The sequence below is a fragment of the Petaurus breviceps genome, unplaced genomic scaffold (genome assembly GCF_028583685.1).
Source record: "Petaurus breviceps papuanus isolate PSGF00001 unplaced genomic scaffold, PetGlider_PUasm1.0 91041, whole genome shotgun sequence".
NCBI classification, from domain to species: Eukaryota; Metazoa; Chordata; class Mammalia; order Diprotodontia; family Petauridae; genus Petaurus; species Petaurus breviceps.
In genome coordinates this window covers 43,219,979-43,242,648 of record NW_027187400.1, presented here as the reverse complement: position 1 = coordinate 43,242,648, position 22,670 = coordinate 43,219,979, and the positions used below count along the sequence as shown (strand labels likewise).

Sequence of the window (22,670 nt, the reverse complement as noted above, 5' to 3'; positions counted from 1 at the left end):
GGGGACTTGGCCCAGTCCAGCAGGAGGGAAGGCCCACTTGAACTGGGAGTATGGGGGGTGCTACTGCCCTCTAGCCCTCGAGAGCTGCCTGGAAAGCTCCTGGAGCACTAGTTAGGAAATGGGGATTCCAATCCCTGGCCTGCCTCTCCCCAGGGGGTCTGGGCTTGGGCCTGTGCCCTATGGGCCAGAGCATCAGGCCTTCAAGGGACCTCCCAGCTTCAACAGTCTGGGCAGCTAGGAGTTGTGGCCTTTAAGCCCAGCTTGAAACACTGTTCAATAGACAATTTTTCAACTGAAAGAAGGTCTCCCCACCCCCCATCACCTTCCCCTTTTCCTTCCATTCACTCATCAGCCCCTCAAACAAAAGCTGGGCCTGGTCTGGATCAAATGCAAAGAGCTCTTTATTTGACTCCCAGCCACCAAGTGCACCATTTCTGACCCCTCCCAGCCCCACACACTTTAGTTCAAATCCATCTGTGCTCTGGCCTTCCCTGAGGAGCCCTGAATGTCTCTTGGCTGGGGCTTGAGGGACCAGCAGCACGAGCTTTCCCAAAAGGCCCGGAGAGAAGGCACTATCACAGATGAGAAGTACTAGAGATCACGGGCCTGTCCCCCTCCTGCCCAGATCCCAGGTTCCCAGGTGCAGTGACCACCAGAGAAGAGGGAAGGTTTCTAAGTTGGGCTAAGGGGGGAGCTCTGTCTTTTCTGGAGGGTTCAGACAGCTAGGGGGTGGTCTCTGCTCCATCCCCACACCTCTTTCCCCATCAAAGTCTCTGGGAAGGCCAGCCTCTCCAAATTTTACTTCTAGCAGGAGGGAGGGAAGGGGCCCAGCCAGGGCAGACCTGGGTTTTGTGGCAGGGCTAGCCCCTGGCTCTCTCCCTGCTTTCTCCCTCACTGTTCAAAATGGTCCAGAGGGTAGTGCTCCCCATATGCCTGCAGGTGGCGGGTTAAGGCTTCCTGCTGCTTCTGGAGCTGGGCTGGCATCTCTTGGTATACGTCTGAGAAGATGAGGCCAAGTGGGGGCTTTAGCTTTCGTTCAGCCTCTTCGAAGGCCTCCATCACCTTGTCAGCAGTGGCCCAGGGGAGGGAAAAGAGACAATTTATTAAATACCACCCTGGGGTAAAGTATGCCTTGAGCCTCGCCTGAGGGAGGCTGCATTCCCAGCAGAGAGCTCAAGCTGGGAGAGGGATCAGGGAAGCCTTGAGATGAAGGTAAAGGGGCCATTGTAGGGCCGAGGCACAAGATATGCAGAGGCCACAACCAGGGGTCCAGATGGACCCAAGCAGAGCATGCAGAGGACAGTCATATGAGGTCAGGCTTTGAACGCCAGGATCAGCAGCATGGCCTTCATTTGTTAGGCACATGTGAGACGATTGGCTTCCGTACAGAAAGGGTCACAGGTGCTCAATGGTCAACTGGACAGGACAGAAAAAGCTGTCTTCCTCACAGGGTCACATATTCAGAGCTGGAAGGGATGTTAAGAGCCACACCCCTTACTTTTCAGGGGGAAGGGGGGGACATGGAGCCCTGAGCTCTAGGTTTGGCTCTGTGACTGGCAACCTCTCTGGGCCTCGGTTTCCCCATGTGTATGAGGAATTTGGGCCCTAAAGGCCAGAACATCAGGATGCTCAAAGGTGGCTGACCCTGCACCTGCAGACCTGGCCTTGGCCACCCTTCCATCCCTGACTTTGGGCAAAAATGATTTTTCTTAACTGGATCCACATTAGACTGTGGTTGGAAGAATGGAAGGGGGAGGCTGAATTCAGGTCGGCGCAGCTCATCATCCAGCTTCCCTCCTGTGGCCCCAAATCAGTCATAAAAGGTACCCTTAGAGCTGGCTAGGACCTTAGGGGTCAGGGGCCCAAAGATCACAGAAGCCAAAGGTCAACCAGGTGAGGCTGGGCTCTGGCCTCCCTGAGCCTTGCTTTCTTCTGTAAAATTGGGGCAGTAATACCTCTAGGCCCACCCCCAGCTCCCACCTTGGGCTGCTGAAGGCCCAAAGGAGACCCCACGGGGAGCTTCCTAAAGCCTGCCAAGGGCTCTCCCTCCTGGCCCCCCCATGCTGGGCTCTTGGGGCCTCTCCCCTCCTCCAGGGTTCCCCTCCCACATCTCCAGCAGCCCTTGGGGGCCCTGGGCTCCCACCTTCTTCCTGGACTGCTTCCGCCAGGCTTTCTCCTGCTCCTCATCCCACCAGCCTTGGCTCAGCATGTAGTGGCGTAGCCGGGAGATGGGGTGGTCTTGTTTGTCCCAGTAATTTACTTCATCCACAGAACGATAAGCCGAGCTGTCATCACTGGTGCTGTGGTGGCCAATCCTGCGGAAGGGACAGCGCCAGGAGGAATGAGACAGGGCATGGCAGCACCTAGAGGAAGGGCTGTCCAGGAAGCGCCCAGCTATGGAGGGGCCTGGGAGCTAGAGCCCAGCTGCACCTGTAGGTCATGGCCTCGATGAGGAAGGGCTGGTTCTCTGCCACTGCCCGCCGCCGGGCCTCTCTGGTCGCGTTGTACACGGCAAACACGTCATTGCCGTCTACCCGGATGGACGTGATGCCGTAGCCAGGCCCTCGGGCCGCTGTGGAGAAGGGGCTGGTCAGCCTTCACACAGGAGCCACCAAGAGCCCGTCCTAACCCTTGGTGCCCACCAGTGCTCAGACAAAGCCAGGGAGGATCAAAAGGATGTGAGGTGGGTGGGCAAGGCAACCAGAACCTGGGTAAGGGCAGCCCCGTCAGGGAGAGCTGAGGGAACACCCGAGACTAGCACCCCAGCCACTCTGCGACCAAGAGGCTGAGGCCTGTGTCCTAGGCCAAGACAGGCTCGGAATCAGGAGGACTAAGGCATGCTCTGGAGCTTTTCAGGTGCATGTCTAGTGTGGGAGAGGTGCCTTAGGGCAGGGAGGAATGACGAGAAAGAAGGGGGCCCCAGCCCCACCATACCAATGCCATCACCCCGATACTGTTCTGAGGTGGGCGTGGAGATGGCGTAGCCATTGTTGCGACAGAAGAAGATGATGGGGCACTCCAAGGTGGCAGCAAAGTTGAAGCCAGCATGGGCATCGCCCTCACTGGCTGCCCCCTCCCCAAAGTAGCAGATCACAGCCTGGTTGGAATTGGCCCTCTTGGCTGCATAGGCTGCTCCGACCGCTGTGGGAGAGAAGGGGGAGATCCATCATCTGGCCTGACTCCAACCCCATTGGAAGAGGAAAAAGGAGGCCCAGAAAAGCAAGGGGACACGTGCCAAGCCCCCCACGCCTCCGCCATGCCTTAGAGTGAGGCTGGTCAAGAACTCTGGGGAAGCTCCAAGCCCTGGGGATGTGGTACGGTGACCCCCTCACTAGCAGAGGTGCATGGGCCTCCCCCAACAGCAGCACTCACCCTGAGGGATCTGTGTGGCCAGGGGGGAGGAGATGGTGACAAAGTTCTTTTCCTTGCAGCCATAGTGGACGGGCATCTGGCGCCCCTTGCTGGGGTCGCTCGAGTTGCCATAGCACTGGGACATGAACAGATCCAGGGGGTAGCCACGGTACATCAGCACTCCTGGGGGGGAAGGAGGAAGATACAGATCTGGCCACATCTGGGAGGAGGAGGCAGGTCTGAAACACCACTACCATCCCATCACGAGAACATCAATCCCAAGGGTGTCTTTTCTCTGGCCTCCCTCTGAGGCCACTGTCCAGGGTGTGCACGGACCTCCCTGGAATGTCCCCTCAGCCCTGCCCAGCCCCATCTCTTTCATGCTCTTTATGTAGCCACACCATATAGTTGGTGGTCCATGATCTGTGCTGCCCCAAGAGGGGATCTAAACCCACATGGCAGGCTGACAATGCCCAGATCACCTGTCTTTCTGCTTGGTGGAAGGTAGTTTTGAGGCTTCACTGAAGCACGACTCTGCCTGGCCTTTGGCACAGCAGACCAGCTTAAAGGATGCTGCCCAGCACAGAAAGACAGATCTCTGTGCTGGAAGTAAAGTCAGGGACTGCTAAAGCTGGCAAACGCTGACCCTGGCCATCAGAACATGGGTCCTCCAAAATGGGAGCCCTGGGATGGCCTCTGCTCCCTGAGCTGGACGTGCTATCTCCATACATTCTCCTGGCTGCCCCCGGGGCCTGGAGTGACCCCCTCTTCCTCTGACTGTGGAATCCTGATTTTGCTTTAAGGATCAGCTGAAGTGATACCTCTGCCATGCAGCCTTCTCTGACCCCCAGGGGCTGGCATATCCTCCCTCCTGCCTCTTGCCTGGCAGCAGAGTGAACAGAAAGCCAGCTTTGGAAATGGGCTCTGCCACAGGCCTCTGGGCAGCCGGGAGATGAGAAATGAGGAGTGAAGGTGCCAGCCTGCCTTGGTGGAGGAGGGAGCCACAGGCCCCACCCTGGCCCCCCACTGACCCTGCATGTTATTGGTCAGGGCCCTGGGTAAAACAAAGGCTTCTTGTGGGGAGAGGGGGCCACTGTTTCAGCAGCAATGGACTTGGCATCCCCAGTGTTCAGTACGTGGCCTTGCTTAATGATCCTAGGGACCACCCTCCCTCTTCATTTACAGGTGGGGAGACTGAGGCCCAGAGAGCAGGGATTGTTCATGGTCACATTCAGGTTGGGGTTAAAGCCAACAACCCTGGGGCCCACTAGAAGCTCCCCTCTGGGACTCCTGGCTCTTCCCCAGGGGGAGAACCAAGCTGCAGTTTTAAAAGGGGTGCCCCTGGTGGGGAGCAGCCACCAAAAAGGGGGGGGGCATACCTGTCGAGATTCAAGTAACAGAAGCGAGCTGGAGGGAGGGATCAGCTGGGCCCCAGGAAGGGTGGTGGCAACAGATTTTCTTTGTTACTTAGGCTAATCAGAGGCAAATTCAAAGTGAGTTTGCCTTCCTAAGCGTGGTAAAGGTAGAGAGATGGCTGCCTGATTCTAGGGGGCTGGGGTCACTTGCCAGGGAGAGGTAAACAGAGTTGGAGAACAGACCTCAGAGCTAGGAAGATCCATATGGACACCCTCTCCTCTCCTTGCCCAGGCTCCCCTCTCAGACAAAAAATGGTGCCCACTGGGGGCTGATCTGGAGGAGTCCCCCACCTCCCTCCTGCTGTGGCCTGTACCCACATCCTCTGGCTGCCTTTGGCCTGTGGAGGAGCAGCACCTTGAGCACAGGGAAGGGCCGTGATGGACTTGTATGGTCTTTCTTCTTCTCTTCCCAACTGCCCCTGGCTCCAGCTCTAGGCCCCAGCCCACGTGGATGGAGGACTTACCTGCCTCCCGGTACTGCCCAAACACCAGGTCTGTGTCATCCAGGGCGGCTGCACTGCCCACATGGGTACCCTCCTCCCCATAGTTGGTCATGTAGAAGGAGATCCGGCCCTGCACAGAAGCAGGGGAAAAGAAAAAAGGGGGCCCCGAGTACCCCCATAGGCCATTGTCAGAGACAACAAGGAACCCTTCTCTGGCTGCCCCAGCCCCACAATCACTGATCCTTTAAGCTCTGACTCTGGGTCAGGCACACTGTGCTGGGCCCTGTGGAGCCAGAGACAAAGTGAATCGGGGCCGGGCATCTTCTCTGGGATCCTCCACGGCCCTGGCACTCAGCGGTCACCCCGCCATAATTGGGGCTGTCTTGGCCATCCATCGTCAACCCTCAGAAGAGGACCCAGGCTGCCCTGGGAGTCTTGGCCCACCCAGGCCTCAGGCTGAATCCTGTCCTTTCCCCCTTAGGACATTCTTGCCTCTTCTCCTGCCCCCTAAGTCAGGCTCCCAGAAGTCAGCTTTCTGAGCACCTACATCTTGAGGCTACAGGCCCCAGCCTTCCCTCCCATGATCTCTTCCCCCAAGCTCTTAGGGCTCCCATGACTCCTTTGCCCCCCAGGAATGGCCGTGTGTGTCTAATCGTGACTGTTTTAGACAGCCAAGTTCACCCCTCGGAAGGCTGGCCCCCACCTACCTGCCTCTGGGACTCATAGAGGATTCTGTCCATGGTGTTGAGCAGGGTCATACTTTTATACAGCTTCAGGACCGCCTCTGGAGGCAGCTGAGGACAGAGCAAGGGGGACAGTGGGGTTGGCCACGCCCTCTGAGCTAGACAGAGACTGGAGGAAAGGCTAAGGGGGCCGTGAGACCCGCAAAGTCCTCACCTGGGGGTCCTCGCTGGCATTGAGGATCTGGCCCTGGCGATCCATTACCCGGTAGACAGGGATGCCAGAAATGACATTGGGTTTAATGAAGTCTAGCTTATCCACGAACTCAGCAGAGGCACCAGGGAACTGGGGTTTTTCATCCAGGGATGAGAAATCTTCTTGCTGCCAACAGGCGGCCTGAGACAGAGGGGAGGGCAAATATGTCAGAAGGGTGGGACCCCCCACTGGTACCTCCCTCAATTATCAGGAAAAATCTGTGCTTCTGCGGGGAGTGAGCTCTACATCAGGGATGCTGAAGGGGCATCCTCCCCCAGGACATGCTGGCCCAGATGCCCTCTAGAGGTCCCTTCAGGCTGCAGCCTAGCTCACATCTTATCTCCAAAAGGCGTAATTTCCAGTGGAGTTTATTGCCCAGTTAGAGCACCACTCCTAGGAGCTGGCAGCCACCCCTGGCAATGCCCTTTGTGTGCCTGGCAGAACCAGTCACACAAGTGTGGCTCTGTGGGAAAGAAGTTTGCCCTCAGGAAGCTTATTTGAGTCTGGGCTCCCACTACCCAGGACAAGTGGGGACAAATCCTACAGGCTATCTGCATTGACAGAACAGTTTTACACAACGGGCAGATGGGTGCCCAGACATGGGTGTGTCCTGGTGGGAAGAATACTAGACTTGGAAGCAGTCTTTAATCTTGGCTGTGCCAATTAATGGCTAGCAGCTAGTGACCCTCCCAACAACCCAGGGAGGCTCTGGTCCTCATTTAACAGGTGAAGAAACCAAGGCAGGCAGAGGCAAAGTAACTTGTCTGGGATCACACAGCCAGTGTCTGAGGCTGTATCTGAACCTGGGTCTTCTCCAGGCCCAGTGCACTAACCACTGTACCACCAGCCATCTGGTGGCCGTGGCCAATCCTTATAACTTCTTTTGGCCTGTTTCCTTATATACAAAGTTAAAGGGATGGAGTCCTAGGAGGTTCTGAGGAGCTCAAGGATGCAGTAGATAGGATGCTGGGCCCAGATTCAGGAGGACCTGAGTTCAAATCCAGCCATATACAATTGCTAGCTGTATGACCTTAGGCTTGTCACTTACATTGTCTGCCCCAGTTTCCACAGCTGTAAAGAGGGGATCCCTACCAGGGCTGATAAGGGGAAGGCCATCAGCACAGCGCCTTGGCACACAATAGGTGCTCAGTGAATGCTTGTCTCCTTCCTCACTCTAACCACCCTGGGAGGAAGGATCCCCATCCTCCAGCGGGCCTCCCAGCCTGCCAACTCTACATTTCCCACTGTGCTGCCCATGCCCCCAATGCCAGTCCTCGCTCGTCAGTATGCTTGGCTCCCATTAGATCAGGCAAACTTCATTATACATGGACCCACAGTGTGTGGCACATGGGACCTGCTTAATCATTTCCCAAATGGAGGCAGTGAGGGCATGCTTGTGCCAGCCCAGATGCTCCCTGAGACACAGACCCGACCAGCTCCACTGGCCAGCCCTGCCCACAGCAGGCAATTTATAATGGCCTTCCCTATGGCTGCCTCCCAAGCACCTTGGGGACCTGCTCCAGGCCCTCAAACCCTTGCCACCAGAGTGTGTCCTGGCCAGGCTGGTCTGTTTGCTGTAAACAGGTACTGTCCATCATAACCTCAGCACATCCTCACACCTTACCAAGACCAGGGCAGAGCTCGAAACTGGTGCAAGGGGACAAATGGTATCTCTGTGCATGGCTTTAAAGTTTGTAAAGCACCTGACACCTATTATCTGATCTCATCTTTACAACCTTGTGAGGGGGATTTGCTAAAAAAAAAAAAAAATCTCATCCCCATTTTATAGACGAGGAAACTGAGGCTCAGATTTAAGTGGCTTGCCCACAACAACTGAAGGTCAGAGGCCTGATATTTTGGTGCTAACAGAGGGTGTTCAAAGGATGAGAAGAAAGGTCTCAGCCTGTGCCAAGAGACATGGCTAGCAGATACACTGGCCAGGACCATAGGAGATGCTGGATGGAGGATAGATGCTAGGTGGCCAGAGGGTGCTGACCCAGACCCTGGGGCTGGGCAGGAACAGACAGGATCTCACCACACAGCTGGCTCCCCCCATCCACCCAGGCGAGGATCAGCAAGGGGTTCCAGGCAGGGCCAGTGCCAGCCCGAACTCCTGGGGCTGCATTTAGTTTGCAAATTACCTCCTTGCTACAGTCCCCTCCACTCTGCATGGGGACAAGTTCTGTTCAAAAGTGTGTGTGTGTGTGTGTGTGTGTGTGTGTGCGTGTGTGTGTGTGTGTGTGTATGGAGAAATTAAGTAAAATAAAGTCAGCACTGTGAGCATCAAGGGCAGGTCTCTTAAGGAGGCCTCCTTCCTCCCCAGCCCCAGCGAATGTCACTCTAGCCTCCCTTACAGGGTGGACAGAGAGTCACATTCACGCCTCCCTAGCCAACTTCTGGTTCACACACGTTTGTCTGGGATCACTGGGAATTGAGGTAGAGATTGAAGCAGAGTCAGGGTGTGTGCCCAGCCCAGCTCCTGGTCCCCCCACTTCTCAGTGATGCCTGTCCCAGGAGCTGAGGGGACAAGGAAATTCCAGTTCACGTTGCTATACTGCTTTGAGGCTTATACAATTGATTTGTGATAGAGGGACCTAGGGAGAAGTCCCTCCATAAAAGACTGGCAGGCCCACCTTAGGTCAGAGGCTGGATTTGGTGGCTTTGGCGTCCAGAGGCTGACCCAAACTCAAGGGACAGTCAGTCCCGTGGTCCCACCCCCTCTTAGGATACTTCACCAGTCAGGCCTCGGAGCAGACATAGCCTTAAGACCCCAAAGGAGCCCCTCCCCCAACACCCCTGCCAGGGGAGGAGGAGGAGGCGGCAACCCAGCCATGGGGGGGAGGGGGCAGCGCTTGCCACTGCCATCACGGTAGACGGGTCACCAAGGAACCGGAAAGACCAGAAAGGGCCTGGGGACAGAGGCTGGGAAATCAGTTGGAGGCACCATGATGACCTTCCCGCCCTGGCCCGGCCTCCCTCCCGCCCCCTGGCCCAGCCAATGGGCAGCAGGCACCGAGCCTGGCTCCCCAATGCCTTCCTAGCTTCAGAAGGGCTGCTCCCCCAATCCCACTTCCCAGGATGGAAAGCCCGAGCCCCTGCCCCTCCTCTGCCCCCCTCATTCTGCACGGGGGCCCAAGGTCACCAAAGGGAAACCTGGGGGGAGCTGGGGAGTCCCCCTCCCCAGCCTTTCTGGCGTCCTCACCTCATATCTCCTGCTCCCTCCCCTCTCTGTCCTGGGGCTCTCCCCACCCCGCCACGGGCACCCTCACCCCAGGGTCTCAGCTCCCTCCCTCTCCGGGGTCTCCCCTCTCAGGCACCCTCAGGGGGAGGTCTCAGCTCCCTCCCTCTCCGGGGTCTCCCCTCTCAGGCGCCCTCAGGGGGAGGTCTCAGCTCCCTCCCTCTCCGGGGTCTCCTCCTCCTCTGAGGCCCCCTCATCCCCGGGGTCTCAGCTCCCACCCTCACTGCAGGGATTTCTTCTGTGTGTGTGTGTGTGTGTGTGTGTGTGTGTGTGTGTGAGTGTGTGTGTGTCTGGGGGGCTCCCGAGGGGAGGGGTCTCTCTCTCTCTCTCTCCCGGCGCTCCCCCCAGGGTTGGGGGCGGGAGCACTCACGGAACCCGCCAATCCGCGAGGCCCCCGCCGGGCCAAGGCCAGCCCCCCTCGCAGGGCCCAGGCTCTTGCCGCCGCCGCCGCCGCCGCCATTTTAACTGGAGCCGTTAACCGTCTCCGCAACTGCTACCCGGGTTCTCTCTGGGGCCCACAAGTCCATCGCCTAAAAAGTTGTGCACGCCCACGACCTCACGTGAGTCAGCACCGCCTCCCAAGAGGCCGGGGGACGCCCCGCCGGGGAGGCAGTCCCCGTCCACCACTCCCCCTCAGCCTTACTCCTCCGCTCTGAGGCCTCTGAGGAGGCTGTGCCTTCAGGCGGAAGCGCGGCCAGCCCCAGAACTCGGGTCCTTAGGAGCGTCCCGCCCCTTAACCTCCCCGGGGCTGGGATAGGACCTCGGGCCATTTTGATCCCGCCTCCTCTCTCCGGCTACCTAATAGTTTCCTCAGGCCTAGGTCGGGGGCGGGGTTGAAGGAAAGCGTGGCATCCAGCCTTTACAAACAAACTTCGCGCAGGCGCATCCCAATCATGGCTTAAGCGCCCTCTCTCGCCGCTCAGGCAGGACTGCACCTGGTCACAGGACTTGGGGAGGGAGGTTGAAATCGGGCGAAACCACGAGCTCAAGCAAACAAAAAGCTTGCGCATGCTCCCCAAGACCTTCAGGCCCGCGCCCTGGCCACCCCGGAAGTAGTTTTGTGCTGGCCGGCCTTCACGTGGATGGAGATGGAGACGGAGTTGGGCCCTGGCGCTGGGCCCTGTGGGGATCCAAGTTCTCGAGGCTCCGGCTGCAGCCTCCGGCATTTCGCCTGCGAACAGAACCTGCTCTCCCGACCCGATGGTTCCGCCTCCTTCCTGCAGGGTAAGGCGCCCTCCCGAACCTTTGCTTCCGGGTAAATACCCGGGCTCCTGTGAGGGATGGGGGCCGCCCTCCCTCGGGAAAGCATAAACCCCCTCCCCCCTTCAGGGGCCAGTGCACGTTCGGCGCGGGGGAGGGGCCCCTAACCCCCCATCTCCTGGGGGCGGGGGAAGCTGGGGGTGTCGTGTGCACCCGGCGGCCGGCCCGTGCAGGGCCCAGGGCCTGGGGCTCGCTGGCAGACCCCGGGCTGAGCGCCCTTGGGACAGGCTGCGGTCTGCGCCGGGCCTCCGCCCTCCTCTCTTCTTGGTCCGCCGACCTCCATCCCCATCCCCAGGGGCCTCCCCTGCTGGCTTTAGGTGAAGGAATTATGTAGAAATAGGGAACCTTGATCTTAAGTCAGAAAGATCTGAGTTCTAATCCTGCCTCTGACAACTGGCCGACTTTACCCCCTTTGGTCTTCATTTCTTCATCTGTTAAATGGGGATAATAGCAGCCCTTATAGAACAGGATTGTTGTCGGGATCATATATGTAAAGGCTTCACAAACTTTGAAAAGTGCTGTAGAAATACATATTAGCTATTATTTTGTCCTTTCAGTCCTGTCCAGCTCTTTTCATGACCCCATTTGGGGCATTCTTGGCAGAGGTACTGCAGTGGTTTGTCATTTCTTCTCCATCTCATTGTACAAATGTGGAAACTGAGGCAGACAGGGTGAAGTGACTTGCCTAGGGCCACACAGCTGCTAAGTCTCTGAGGCCAGATTTTAGCTCCGGGAGAGGAGTCTCCCCGACTCCAGGCTGTGTCACCCCGAAGCCTTAGCTATCATCAAATAGAGGGAGGTGGGAGCTGGGAGTGGTCCAGATGCGGGGTAAGAATTAGTCCAGACCTGAGAGGGCGGGGCCCTGTTCAGGTGGGGAGATCTGATGCTATATATAGGTATATAGTACCTGCTTCCTTCTCTGTAGGGGACACGTCGGTCCTCGTTGGAGTCTATGGTCCGGCAGAGGTCAAAGTCAGCAAGGAGATCTTCAACAAGGCCACTCTGGAGGTGATTCTGAAGCCCAAGATAGGGCTGCCTGGTGAGCAGGGAGCTGGGGGTGGGACCCATTTCTCCTGGGAGTCTCTGTCTCTTTAGCCTTTTTCCATCTTGGGAAGTGGACTTGGGGAGCAGCTGGTGTTTTAGGAATGTTGTTCAGGGCTGCTGAAGGTGCAAGCCTTTTGTGGCAGCCAAGAGTCAGGCACAGAGTAGGTGCTGTTGCTTGGGGGAAGGCAAAACAAGCTGTGGAACTGTGGGATTGCTGTGTAAATGAGAAATAAGAAGAATTCAGGAGAAGCCTGGGAAGACTTCGAGGAATTAATGCCAGGATAAAGCAGGCAGAGCCAGGACCACTATACAGCAGTGTAATGGGAGAGAACCAAAAGATGCTACATCACCCAGAAACATTGCCCAAGACTAACAGCCTAGAGAAGCGTTGGGGAAGAGTAGCTTCCTCTTTTGTTTGAAAAGGTGAAGTAATGAAAGAGAGAACTTTTTTAACAGATTTTTAATTTTTTCCACTTAATAGAATTTTATTTTTTCCAATGTAAAGATAGTTTGCAACATTCCCTTATAAGATGTGAATTCCAAATATTTTTCTCCTTCACTCCCCCTTCCCTAAAATAGCAAGCAGTCTGATATAGGTTGTACGTGTACAATCATGTTAAATGTATTTCCACATTAGTCATATTGTGAAAGAAGAGGAAAAAAATGAAAAAGATAAGAACAAATAGTCTGCTTTGATCTGCATTCAGATTCCATGGTTCTTTCTCTGGCCATGGACAGCGTTTTCTATCATGAGTCTTTTGGAATTGCCTTAGATCCTTGTATTGCTAACAAGAGCTAAGTCTGTCATAGTTGATCATCACACAATATTGCTGTTACTGTGTACAGTATTCTCCTTGTTTTGCTCACTTCACTCAGCATCAGTTCATGTACATCTTTCCAGGATTTTCTGAAGCCTGTTCATCATTTCTTATAGCACAATAGTATTGATTACATTCATATACCACAACTTGTTTAGCCATTCCCCAATTGATGGGCATCCCCTCAATTTCTAGTTCTTGGTCACCACAAAAAGAGCTGTGTATGTGGGTCTTTTTTCCATTTTTATGATCTCTTAGGGATACAGACCTAGAAGGGGTATTGTTGGGTCAAAGGGTATGCACATTTTTATAGCCCTTTAGCATAGTTCCAGAATTGTTGGATCAGCTTACAATTCCACCAACAATGCATTAGTGTTCCAATTTTCCCACATCATCTCCAACATTTATCATTTTCTTTTTCTTTCATCTTAGCCAATCAGATAGCTGTGATATACCTTAGGGTTTTAATCTGCATTTCTCTAATTAGTAGTGATTTAGAGCATTTTTTCATATGGTTCTAGATGGCTTTAATTTCTTCCTCTGAAAACTGCCTGTTCATATCCTTTGACCATTTATTAATTGGGGAGTGACTTGTATTCTTGTAAATTTGACTCATTTCTCTATATATTTTAGAAATAAGGCCTTTATCAGAGACACTGGTTGTAAAAGTTCTTTCCCAGTTTCCTGCTTCCCTCCTAATCTTGGTTGCATTGACTTTGTGCAAAAATCTTTCAATTTAATGTAATCAAAATTATCCATTTTTTACTTCATAATGTTCTCTCTCTCTTACTTGGTCATAAATTCCTCCTTTCTCCATAAATCTGACAGATAAACAACTCTTTATTCCCATAATTTGTTTATAGTATCAGCTTTTATACCTAAATTGTGTGCCTTTTTGGATTTTATTTTGGTATACAGTGTCAGATTTGGTCTATGCCCAGTTTCTACCATACTATTTTTCCAGTTTTCCCAGCAGTTTTTGTCAAATAGTGAGTTCTTATCCCAAAAGCTGGGGTCTTAGGGGTTATCAAACAATACATTGCTATAATCATTGATTGCTGTGGCTTGTGTACCTAACCTATTCTACTGATCTACCTCTCTATTTTTTTTTTCTGGAGGAGGGAAGGTAGGGCCATTGGGGTTAAGTGACTTGCCCAAGGTCACCCTGCTAGTTTTGTGTTAAGTGTCTGAGGCCGGATTTGAACTCAGGTCCTCCCGAGTCCAAGGCCGGTGCTCTATTCACTGTACCACCTAGCCAACCCTTACCCCTCTATTTCTTAACCAGTACCAAGTATTTTTTTAAAAATTTAATTATTTTTCGTTTTCAACATTCACTTCCATAAGTTTTTAATTTTCTCTCCCTTCATCCCCAAGATGGCATGCTGCGATATGATGTGATTCTACATACACATTCCTATTAAACACATTTTTGCATTAGTCATGTTGCGTAGAAAAATTATAAGGAAGAAGAAGAAAACAAAAGTCTGCTTTGCTCTGCATTCAGACTCCATCGTTCTTTCTCTGGGTGTGACTGGTATTTTCCATCATTGAGTCCTTTGGAACATTACACACTGTGGCTGTTCCTCTGTGCAGTGTTCTGCTTCTGCTCCTCTCACTCAGCATCAGTTCGTGTAAGTCTTTCCAGGATTTTCTGAAGCCTGCTCTTCACTTCTTATTGCATAATAGCATTCTGTTACATTCACCAACACAACTTGTTCAGCCATCCCCCAGCTGATGGGCATCCCCTCCATTTCCAGTTCTTGGACGCCGCAAAAAGAGCTGCTTGAAATATTTGTGTACGTATGGATGAAGTAGTTTTGATGATTGCTGCTTTAGAATACAATTTAAGGTCTGACATGACTAGGCCGCCTTCCCTAGCATTTCTTTTCATTAATTCCCTTGAGATTCTTGATCTTTTGTTCTTTCAGATGAATTTTGTTAGTATTTTTCCTAGCTCTATCAAATAATTTTTGGTAGTTTGATATGGCATTGAATAGGTAAATTAATTTAGGTAGAATTGTCATTTTTATTATATTAGCTCAGCCTACCCATGAAGTACTGATATTTTTCCATTTATTTAGATCTGACTTTTACTTGTGTGAAAAGAGTTTTGTAATTGTGTCCAGATGGTTCCGGGGTTTGTCTTGGCAGGGAGACTCCCAAATATTTTTTGTTGTCTACAGTTATTTTAAATGGAAATTCTCTTTCTATCTCTTGCTGCTGGGCTTTGTTAGTAATATGTAGAAATGCTGATTTATGTGGGTTTATTTTATGTCCTGCAGCTTTGCTAAATTTGTTCATTATTTCAAGTAGTTTTTGACTTGATTCTTTAGGATTCTCTAAGTATACCATCATATCATCTGCTGCGAGTGATAACTTTGTTTCCTCAGTGCCTCTTCTAATTCCTTCTCTTATTAACTGAAGCTAGCATTTCCAGAACAAGTGATAATGGGCACCCTTGTTTCAGCCCCGATCTTATTAGACAAGCTTCTGGCTTATCCCCATTACAAATAATGCTTGCTGATAGTTTTAGAGAGATGTTACTTATAACTTTAAGGAAAATTCCATTTATTCCTGTGCTCTCTATTGTTTTTACTAGGAGTGGGGGCTGTCATTTAGCAAAAGCTGAGAATGTTTTTATTGACAAAATCTGGCCTCAGACACTTGGGGCTTTAACTAGCTATGTCAGGTCACTTACTGCCAGTTTGCCTTGCTTTTCCCCCTCCAAAAAAAAAAAAGTTTTTATTAAATAAGCTGTGTGTGTGTATGTGTTTTCTCATGAGAAAAACACTTGGGGAGCTGGGACCAGAGAGGAGTGTTTTGATCTGGGACGATACAGGATGGCAGTAATCATTAACATTTGTATGGCATTTTAAGACCCACAAAACACTTCACAGATAATTCATTTGGTCCTCACAACAACTCTGGGAGATGGGTGCTCTCAGTATCCCCATGTTTTCAGATGAAATAAGTGAGGCAGAGGTCACTTCACTGTGTGACTGGCATCACACAGCCAGTAAGCGTCTGAGGCTTAATTGGAACTCCAGTCTTCCCGACTCCCAGCCCAGCGATCCAAAGACATAGGGCAATTGATTGACAGCCTTTCTACTTCTACAAACAGACAGTTCTTCAATGTGTTGGTCTGATTAGAAAGCAGGGGGAGTCAGTGGTCTTCAGAAAGATGGTAGAGGAGGCTCACTTTGGCCCCCCATCAGCACAGGTGGGGGACCAGGGGTAGGGAACATTGCAGACGCTGTCAGGCTTGGTTGGTAAGTTGACTAGATTTGCTGAATAGGAGGGGAAATAGGTTCCCAAAGTGAGAATTATTATGAAATCAAAAGATGTTAAAAAAAAAAGAAAGAAGTCTGGAAAGGTGGGTTAGAATGAGAAGGTTGAACTTGAACTCCCAGCTAAGCTGTGTGTCCTTTTTCTTTTAAACAGTAGGGAACCACCGATAGCTTTTAAATACATACATATATAGCTATCATACATATGTGTATATATATGTATATATGTATATATATACAGATATATATACATATATACTCTTATTTATGTATTTATTTTGTTAAATATTTCCCAAGTACATTTAACGATGCTTAATACTCATTTGTTTAACATTTTGAGTTCATATTCTCCCCCTCCCTGAGAAGGCTGGCAGCTTGATTACACTTGTGGAGGCTCACCTGTCCAGTGAAAGCTTCTCAGTGGAGGGCTGAGCTGGTCAGACCTGTGCCAGCTGAGGTGGGGGCCCTTCTCCCTCTGGCATTTTACTCAGTCCCTCAAAGATTCAGCCTCCTCATCTGTGAAGCAGGAGTAACACTGGAACATGTGTCTCTCCAGCAGATGCGTTTTTCAGTCCTTAGCACATTGTAAGTTTGAGTCATTATTAGGGCAGATAAAAGGAGCTTTGGAGTGGCTGGGTGGTGCAGTGGATAGAGTCAGGAGGGTCCGAGATGAAACTTACTGCCTGTGTGACCCTGGACAAGTCATTTAACCTGTGCTTGCCTTAATGTGCTGGAGAAAAAAATGGCAATACATTCCAGTAAAATTTGACTAGAAAACTTGTGGATGATCTGGGTAGGGTCCATGGGCTCCCAAAGAATTGGACCTGACTGAACGGCATTGTGTGTGTTTCTGTGTGTCTGTGTGTGTGTGTCTCTGTCTCTGTGTGTGTGTGTAGTAAAGGCAGGGCAGGGAGTGGACTTTTTCTAGGAGTCTCAGACTCCAGGATGGCCGGGAGCGTGGCTGGGTCAGAGGAAGGCCAGAGCTCTGAGCCAGCTTCCTGAAGGGTGGGTAGAGATGGGGGAGGGCAGGCAGAAGATGGGCCCGGGAAGCAGAGGGTTGCTGAAGACTGAAGTTGGATTCGTAGGAGGAGCCTTGTCTTCTCAGTAGGCTGTCATGGAGGTCATCTTGGTGGAGTCCGTTCTGCATCCCTGAGCACTTTTCCTGCCACCTCTTGAGTTGTTGTCCAATCTTTTCTTCCAGGACCTGGGCCCTCCCAGAAGGCTATTGAGGGTACCCCCAACTCCAAGTGGGAGAGGGTTTTTGGTCACACTCTTGCTCCCCTGACCCCACCAGGGATCTACTGGGGTTGTGGGTGAGGCCAGCTAGGGAGCTCCCTGGGCTGCTGTCCAGTGGCTTCAGCCACAGGCATTGTGTTATGTGTGACTGAGATCCTGGTTTGGCTTTTTGCCAGTTGTGGGTGATTCTGCTGCTGTGAAATGAGGGGGTGAGTGAGAGGGGATGTTGGGACCCTTGGTGGGGCCCAGACCGAGTTCCGGTTGTTTCTTCCTCCTTCCCAGGAGTAGCAGAAAAAAGCAGGGAGCGGCTGATCCGAAATACATGTGAGGCTGTTGTGCTGGGGACCTTGCACCCCCGAACCTCCATCACCATCGTGCTGCAGATCATCAGCGATGCTGGCTCTGTATCCTCTGCCCTGGCCACCTCCCTCTTCTTCCCCAGGCTAGGAGCTGGGATGCCTGGGCTTACTTCTTCCTGATTCTGGCATGGTTTGGGACAGCCCCCTTCCAAACCCTTCTGGGGTTCTCCAATTATGAAAAAAATGGCCAGCAAACTCCATAGGAGACAGCAGTGGGATGGAGGGGCCCCCAAAGCTTCTAGGGTCTTGAGCTCCTTCAGAAGAGCCATGACTTCCAGGAGTAAGGAGGTGATAGCCCAGGCATCCTTGGACCTGGAGGACATAGTGTTCAGTCCTGGGGGACTTGGTTTAGGAAGAGCAAGGATAAGCTGGAAGGAAAGGGTGGGGGTGGCTTGGGTCAGGCCTTGAGGAGGGCCAGAAGGCACCGGGGGTGTTCAGCCTGAAGAGAAGGCTGGATGTGGGAGCCATAGGCGATTGTCTGCAGGGCTGCCTTGGGTAGAGGGATTAACCTCCTCCTGCTTGGCCTCAGAGGATAGGTCAGGGAACCCTAGCTGGAAGCCTGGATGTGTGGGAAAAGGCCCAAAGGTGAGAGCTCCCTCAGGGGAAGGGCCTCTCCATGGGGGGTCCATTGTTGGGAAGGGTGTAGTGGGCCCCTTTCATCCAGGAGATAGGCTCTAGGTTACCGCTGTGCTCTCTCCTGCCCGTGACTGATGGTCCTTAGATCCTTTTCACCCCAGAGCCTGTGACCTAGATTCATGTCCTGACTCTCCCCTCCCTAAAGGGTTGGAGAGAGATTAGATAGCTCTAAAGGCTTTCCCCAAACCACTGGTGTAGGATTCCCAGCCTAGACAAAAGCCTCAGGTGGGGCTTGTGTCCCTCTTCACCCTGGCCCTGCCTCCTTGACCCTGACCATTGCCCAGCTGCTGGCCTGCTGCCTGAATGCAGCCTGCCTGGCCCTGGTGGATGCTGGTGTGCCTATGCGGGCATTGTTCTGTGGGGTCACCTGTGCCCTCGACCCAGATGGCGGGCTTGTCCTTGACCCCACAGCCAAGCAAGAGAAGGTGAGCAGAGCCTCAGTTATGGGTCAGAGGAGTGAATGAATGGGCCTATGGAAGAGCATCTTCCTGCATGGGGGGGTGGGGAAATGGGGGCTCCAGTCTGCCAGAGAAGACCACCTGCTTTGGGTTTCTTCTCATGATGTGTGGATGAGGGGCAGGGTGTGTGGTGTGGTGTGTGTGTCTGTGTCTGTGTGTACACAGACAGGCCCACCCTGGGCCGACTGTTAGGGGAGGGAGGGTGGCCAGGGACTTCCTCCCTTCTGTCTTCCAGGAGGCTCGGGCCATCCTTACTTTCGCCCTGGACAGCACCGAGCAGAAGCTGCTGATGTCCACCACCAAAGGCCTGTACTCTGTGGCTGAGGTAATGTGCCAGGTCCCAGAGGCCTCTGGGAGGGCCAGGGAGGTCATTCTGTGGGCACTTGCCTCCACAGCTTAGGTGTCTGGATGAGGATGTGAGCCCTCCCTGGATAATAGGTGCCTGTTTGTCAGTACTGGGCGCTGAGTGACATCGGGGCTGACTGGGGCAGGCGTCTGGGGGCCAGGGTGGGAGGGGGTGGGCTGGGTAGCCCTGGGGGTGGCCTGGCTGCAGGTGGTGCTGTGGCACCTTGTGTTCCTGGACCCTGAGCGAGCCAGCCTCGGGCTGGGGGCCCAGCCTCTCGGCAGCCCCCAGCCCCACATTGGGCAGGGATACCCCTCTGGGGGCAGGTGTCTGGGGGCCGGGTTGGGAGGGGTGGCCTGGCTGCAGGTGGTGCTGTGGTGCCTCTTGGCCCTGGGCCGGGGGCCCGGCCTCTCGGCAGCCCGCAGCCCTTGCGGCCGCTGACCCTGTTGTCCTCCCCTAGTTCCAGCAGTGTCTTGCCGCCGCCCAGCACGCTTCCCATCATATCTTCCGGTTCTACAGAGACTCTCTGCAGCGGCGCTATTCCAAGAGCTGACCCGCAGCAGAGCCCGAGAGCGTGGCTGGACCTGCGCTCCCCCCTCCCCCATCACAGGAGGGGGCTCTGAGGTTCCCCCACGTTCTGGGAACAGTGAAGACGCCAGCTGCTCAGATGCCTTGAGATTGTCCCCGCTGGGAGCACCACAAGGGACTTGGGCAAATCCCCCAGCCCACCGTCTTGACAAGGCCTGTGTGACCTCTGCCCTCAGTTTCCCCATCAGTCACGGGGGGTGTCAGACTCCCTGGCCTTCCAGGAACCCATCGCTCCTGCCCAGGCACTCACTGTGTGCCCGGCACTGTGCTGAGAGTTCTTCAGACATGGTCTCTTGAATTTTCACGACAGCCCTGGGAGGGAGGGGCTGCTATTATCCCCAGATTACATCTGAGGAAACTGAGGCAGGTGACAGGACTTGCCCAGGGTCACGCTGTCAGTAAGTGTCTGGAGGCTGGATTTGAGCCTTGTGGCACCACCCACCCGCTGGGCACTGCCAAGACAAAATGGAACTGCTCTTGCCCAAGGGGAACTTAGCCTTTTCTGGAGGGATGATTTAGATAGAGGTCATTTGAGGAGGTGGAGAATGCTAACATCTGGTGTGTCCTAGAGGAGGTGTGGGTAGACACTGTTCTGTTTGTGTGTGTGTGTGTGTGTGCCCAGGGCCTGGCACACAGTTGCCACTCAATAAATGCTTGTGAATGGAAACGCTTGAGTTGAGCCGTGCAAGAATTGAGGTAGAGGACAGGAGTGACTGTGTTCTAGGCTTGGGGGTGGCCAAGAGGCCGGCTGTGCCCCAGGGTCCATTCTGAGAACCTTGGCCTGGCCCTGCCCTGCCCTTCTTGGGGAGAGATCATGAGTTGGCACACCAGTTAGTTTTCTTCCAAGTGCTCAGGGGCCCCCAGTCCCCCCCAACACAGACACGACAGTTTGGTTTCAGATGAATCCCAGGTTTAATTCTTTGTTTCTTCCTGGGTTGAGGGTGGGGTGGGAAGGGGATTTGGGGAGGGGAGTGGGATGGGTGGGGATGGGGTAAATGGGGATGGGGAATGGGCTAAGTGGGGGTGGGAATTGGGCATGGGGTAGATGTAGGTGGGGATGGGGAATAGGCTAAGTGGGGGTGGGGATGGGGAATGGGGTGGGGGGAGGTCCTTGTGGTCCTGACTGCTGTCATGACTCAAGACCCCACTGGCCCCACGGGTGTCTGAGCCTCTAGAGGGAATCCCCAGAGGTCAGGTAGGTGGCCAGCGTGACCAGGGCTGCTGTATAAATGCAGACCCCCAGGCCGATGGCAAGGACGGCCAGCAGGAAAGCCCGCCGGGCAGACGCACCGGCCGCCCGGACATCACCTGCTGCCCAGGCCTTGTTAGTCTGAGGGAACAAGAGGGGAGAGGCTGTGAGCCCTGGGTCCCAGGGACCTCTCCTCCCTGCTTCCCACCCACCCTCTTTTCCAGTACTTGCTAACCTTCTGGGCAAGAGAGAAGGCTGCTATGCCCAAAGGCCAAAAGCAGCAGAGGATAGAGAAGACAGCCAGGCCCACGTAATCCCGAGAGAGCAGTGGGGTGAACTGACCGACCCCCATTCCCTCATAGTCACTGTCACTGGACCAGCAATCCTGTGGAGGAAGGAGATGGGGGAGGGGGGGCCGTCAGAACCCCTGCAAGGCCTTGCCCAGAGTGGCCTCTGGCTTCACTCCACCCCACTGCCATCCCCCAAGCCTGGTCAGAGGAACAAGCAGAGAATGCCAAGGACCAAGAAGGGGGTGATGAGAGTGTAATGTCTGACCCTCTGTTTAAAGATGCAGAGGCTGACAAGGTGTGTGTGGACACCTACTGTGTGCTCGGCACCAGGGACACAAAAACCAGTGAAATCCCCCTCCTGGAGTTTAAGCTTTAGTGGGAGACAGTGGATGGGGGCCGGTGGAGAGCCTTCTGATCTGGGGAGGCTAGGGGCTAAGGACAGAAGCCAGTTGGGTGGGGGATGGGGGCAGGTGGAGAGTGGGCCCTCCCTTCCACCAGGCAGTGCCCCTCTACTCTCATCCCAGCCCTGGCCTCACTGGGGAGAGATGAACCCCAAGAAAAAAGGGGGGAGGGGCAAAGAAAGGTCTGCAGGACGAGAGCAGAGAAGCCGAGCCAGCGCAGCCGAGGCCTGAGGGAACAGCTGGAGACAAGCAAAAAAGACAGCAAGGAGGGGGCTGAGACGGGGCCGAAGCAAGGAGACTGCGGAGGGCTGGGGCCAGCACAGATGCGGAAGAGGGAGGCAGACGGGGACAGAGGGGGATGGAGACCAGGCAACGGTGCAGTCTGCAAACCACCGATCAGGAACAAAAGAGCAGCTGCATTTGCAGAGGGCTGCCCCCCCCACACCCCAACAGGTGGCCATCCAGCCTGTGCCCGGAGCCCTGCAGGGACGGGGAGCTCACTAACTCTTGCCCAGGGCATGAAAGCCGAGGGGGCACTCTGGTCCCTTGCATCCTGTCTGGATTTGAAGTCGGACCTCCTTGGACGATGGCAGACCCAGATGCCTAGAGCCCTCTGCTGGTCCCTGCCAAATGCCTGATCCCAGCTCCTACCTCTAAATCAGGGTTCTTGGGCTCGAGCAGCCCCAAGCTGACAGTGGGCAGTGGAAGCATCTCCCTGACGACCTTCTCTTTGCGATGGGCCCGCTTTTGCCCTGGGGTCGAGTTGGGAGTCTTGGAGCTGGGGGGCTTGGTGCTGGGGGGCTTGGAGCTGGGGGGCTCCATGACAGGGGATCCGTCTGGTGGTGGCCCAAGCAAGGGCTGGTGCAAGTCCTGGGGATTGTCCATCTCCTGACTGGACCCCCCTCGGGGAAGGGAACAAGAAGTAGGGCTGTTAGAAATACATCAGATAAATGCAATCCTGTGAACCCAGGTCCTTAATTACCCCAGGCCTTGGCAGGGCTCAAAGGATGCTTAGAGAACCTACCCCCACCCCATTTTACAGGCTGGGAAATTGAGGCCCAGAAAGGGGCCAGGGTCAGAACTGGTGTCCAGACTCCCAGCCCAGTCTCTCCTCCCCCCCTTCCCCCCCCGCAATTAGTCGTCATCTTCTCACACTGAGCCCCAGGGTTCTAGCATTCTAGGAAAGCTCTCCTGCCCCTCCCCCTCTCCGTGCCCCCAGCCTCACATATCTGCTCCAGAGACCCGATGCTGCCCACCCACCCATGAGCTGGTCCGGTCTTCAGCATTACCTACGTCCCCAAGGTCCCCTTCCCCTAAATCTAGGAAGCTAGCGGTTGACTGTACCCTTGGGACAGGAGGCAGAGCCCTGGGAAGCTTT

At 54.1% G+C, this 22,670-nt stretch overlaps 3 protein-coding genes across 3 annotated transcripts in view; 1 reads left to right on the top strand and 2 right to left on the bottom strand.

Annotated features, from left to right (window-relative positions):
* Positions 1-383: 383 nt before the first annotated feature.
* On the bottom strand, positions 384-10,243 carry BCKDHA (branched chain keto acid dehydrogenase E1 subunit alpha). Its single transcript, XM_069078319.1, has 9 exons — positions 9,754-10,243; positions 6,107-6,286; positions 5,917-6,003; positions 5,231-5,339; positions 3,373-3,534; positions 2,935-3,141; positions 2,431-2,572; positions 2,144-2,315; positions 384-1,062 (listed from the first exon to the last, which is right to left on the bottom strand). Exons 1-9 carry the CDS (start codon positions 9,841-9,843, stop codon positions 892-894), a joined length of 1,320 nt encoding a protein of 439 aa, XP_068934420.1. The 5' UTR covers positions 9,844-10,243; the 3' UTR covers positions 384-891.
* A 133-nt stretch (positions 10,244-10,376) lies between these two features.
* On the top strand, positions 10,377-20,079 carry EXOSC5 (exosome component 5). The gene is given in 7 exon segments (XM_069078326.1): positions 10,377-10,425; positions 10,428-10,607; positions 11,569-11,682; positions 17,311-17,432; positions 18,308-18,448; positions 18,717-18,806; positions 19,285-20,079. Coding segments are annotated over 7 exon segments (774 nt in total). The 5' UTR covers positions 10,377-10,391; the 3' UTR covers positions 19,378-20,079.
* Positions 20,080-20,359: 280 nt separating this feature from the next.
* The window catches only part of TMEM91 (transmembrane protein 91), a 2,997-nt gene continuing 686 nt past the window's right edge, over positions 20,360-22,670 (bottom strand). The window contains exons 3-5 of the mRNA XM_069078329.1: positions 21,944-22,220; positions 20,837-20,986; positions 20,360-20,742 (exon numbers count right to left, since the gene is read on the bottom strand). Coding sequence (XP_068934430.1) covers positions 20,584-20,742; positions 20,837-20,986; positions 21,944-22,177 — 543 coding nt within the window. The 5' untranslated portion in view covers positions 22,178-22,220 and the 3' untranslated portion in view covers positions 20,360-20,583. The remainder of the gene's footprint in view (positions 20,743-20,836; positions 20,987-21,943; positions 22,221-22,670) is intronic.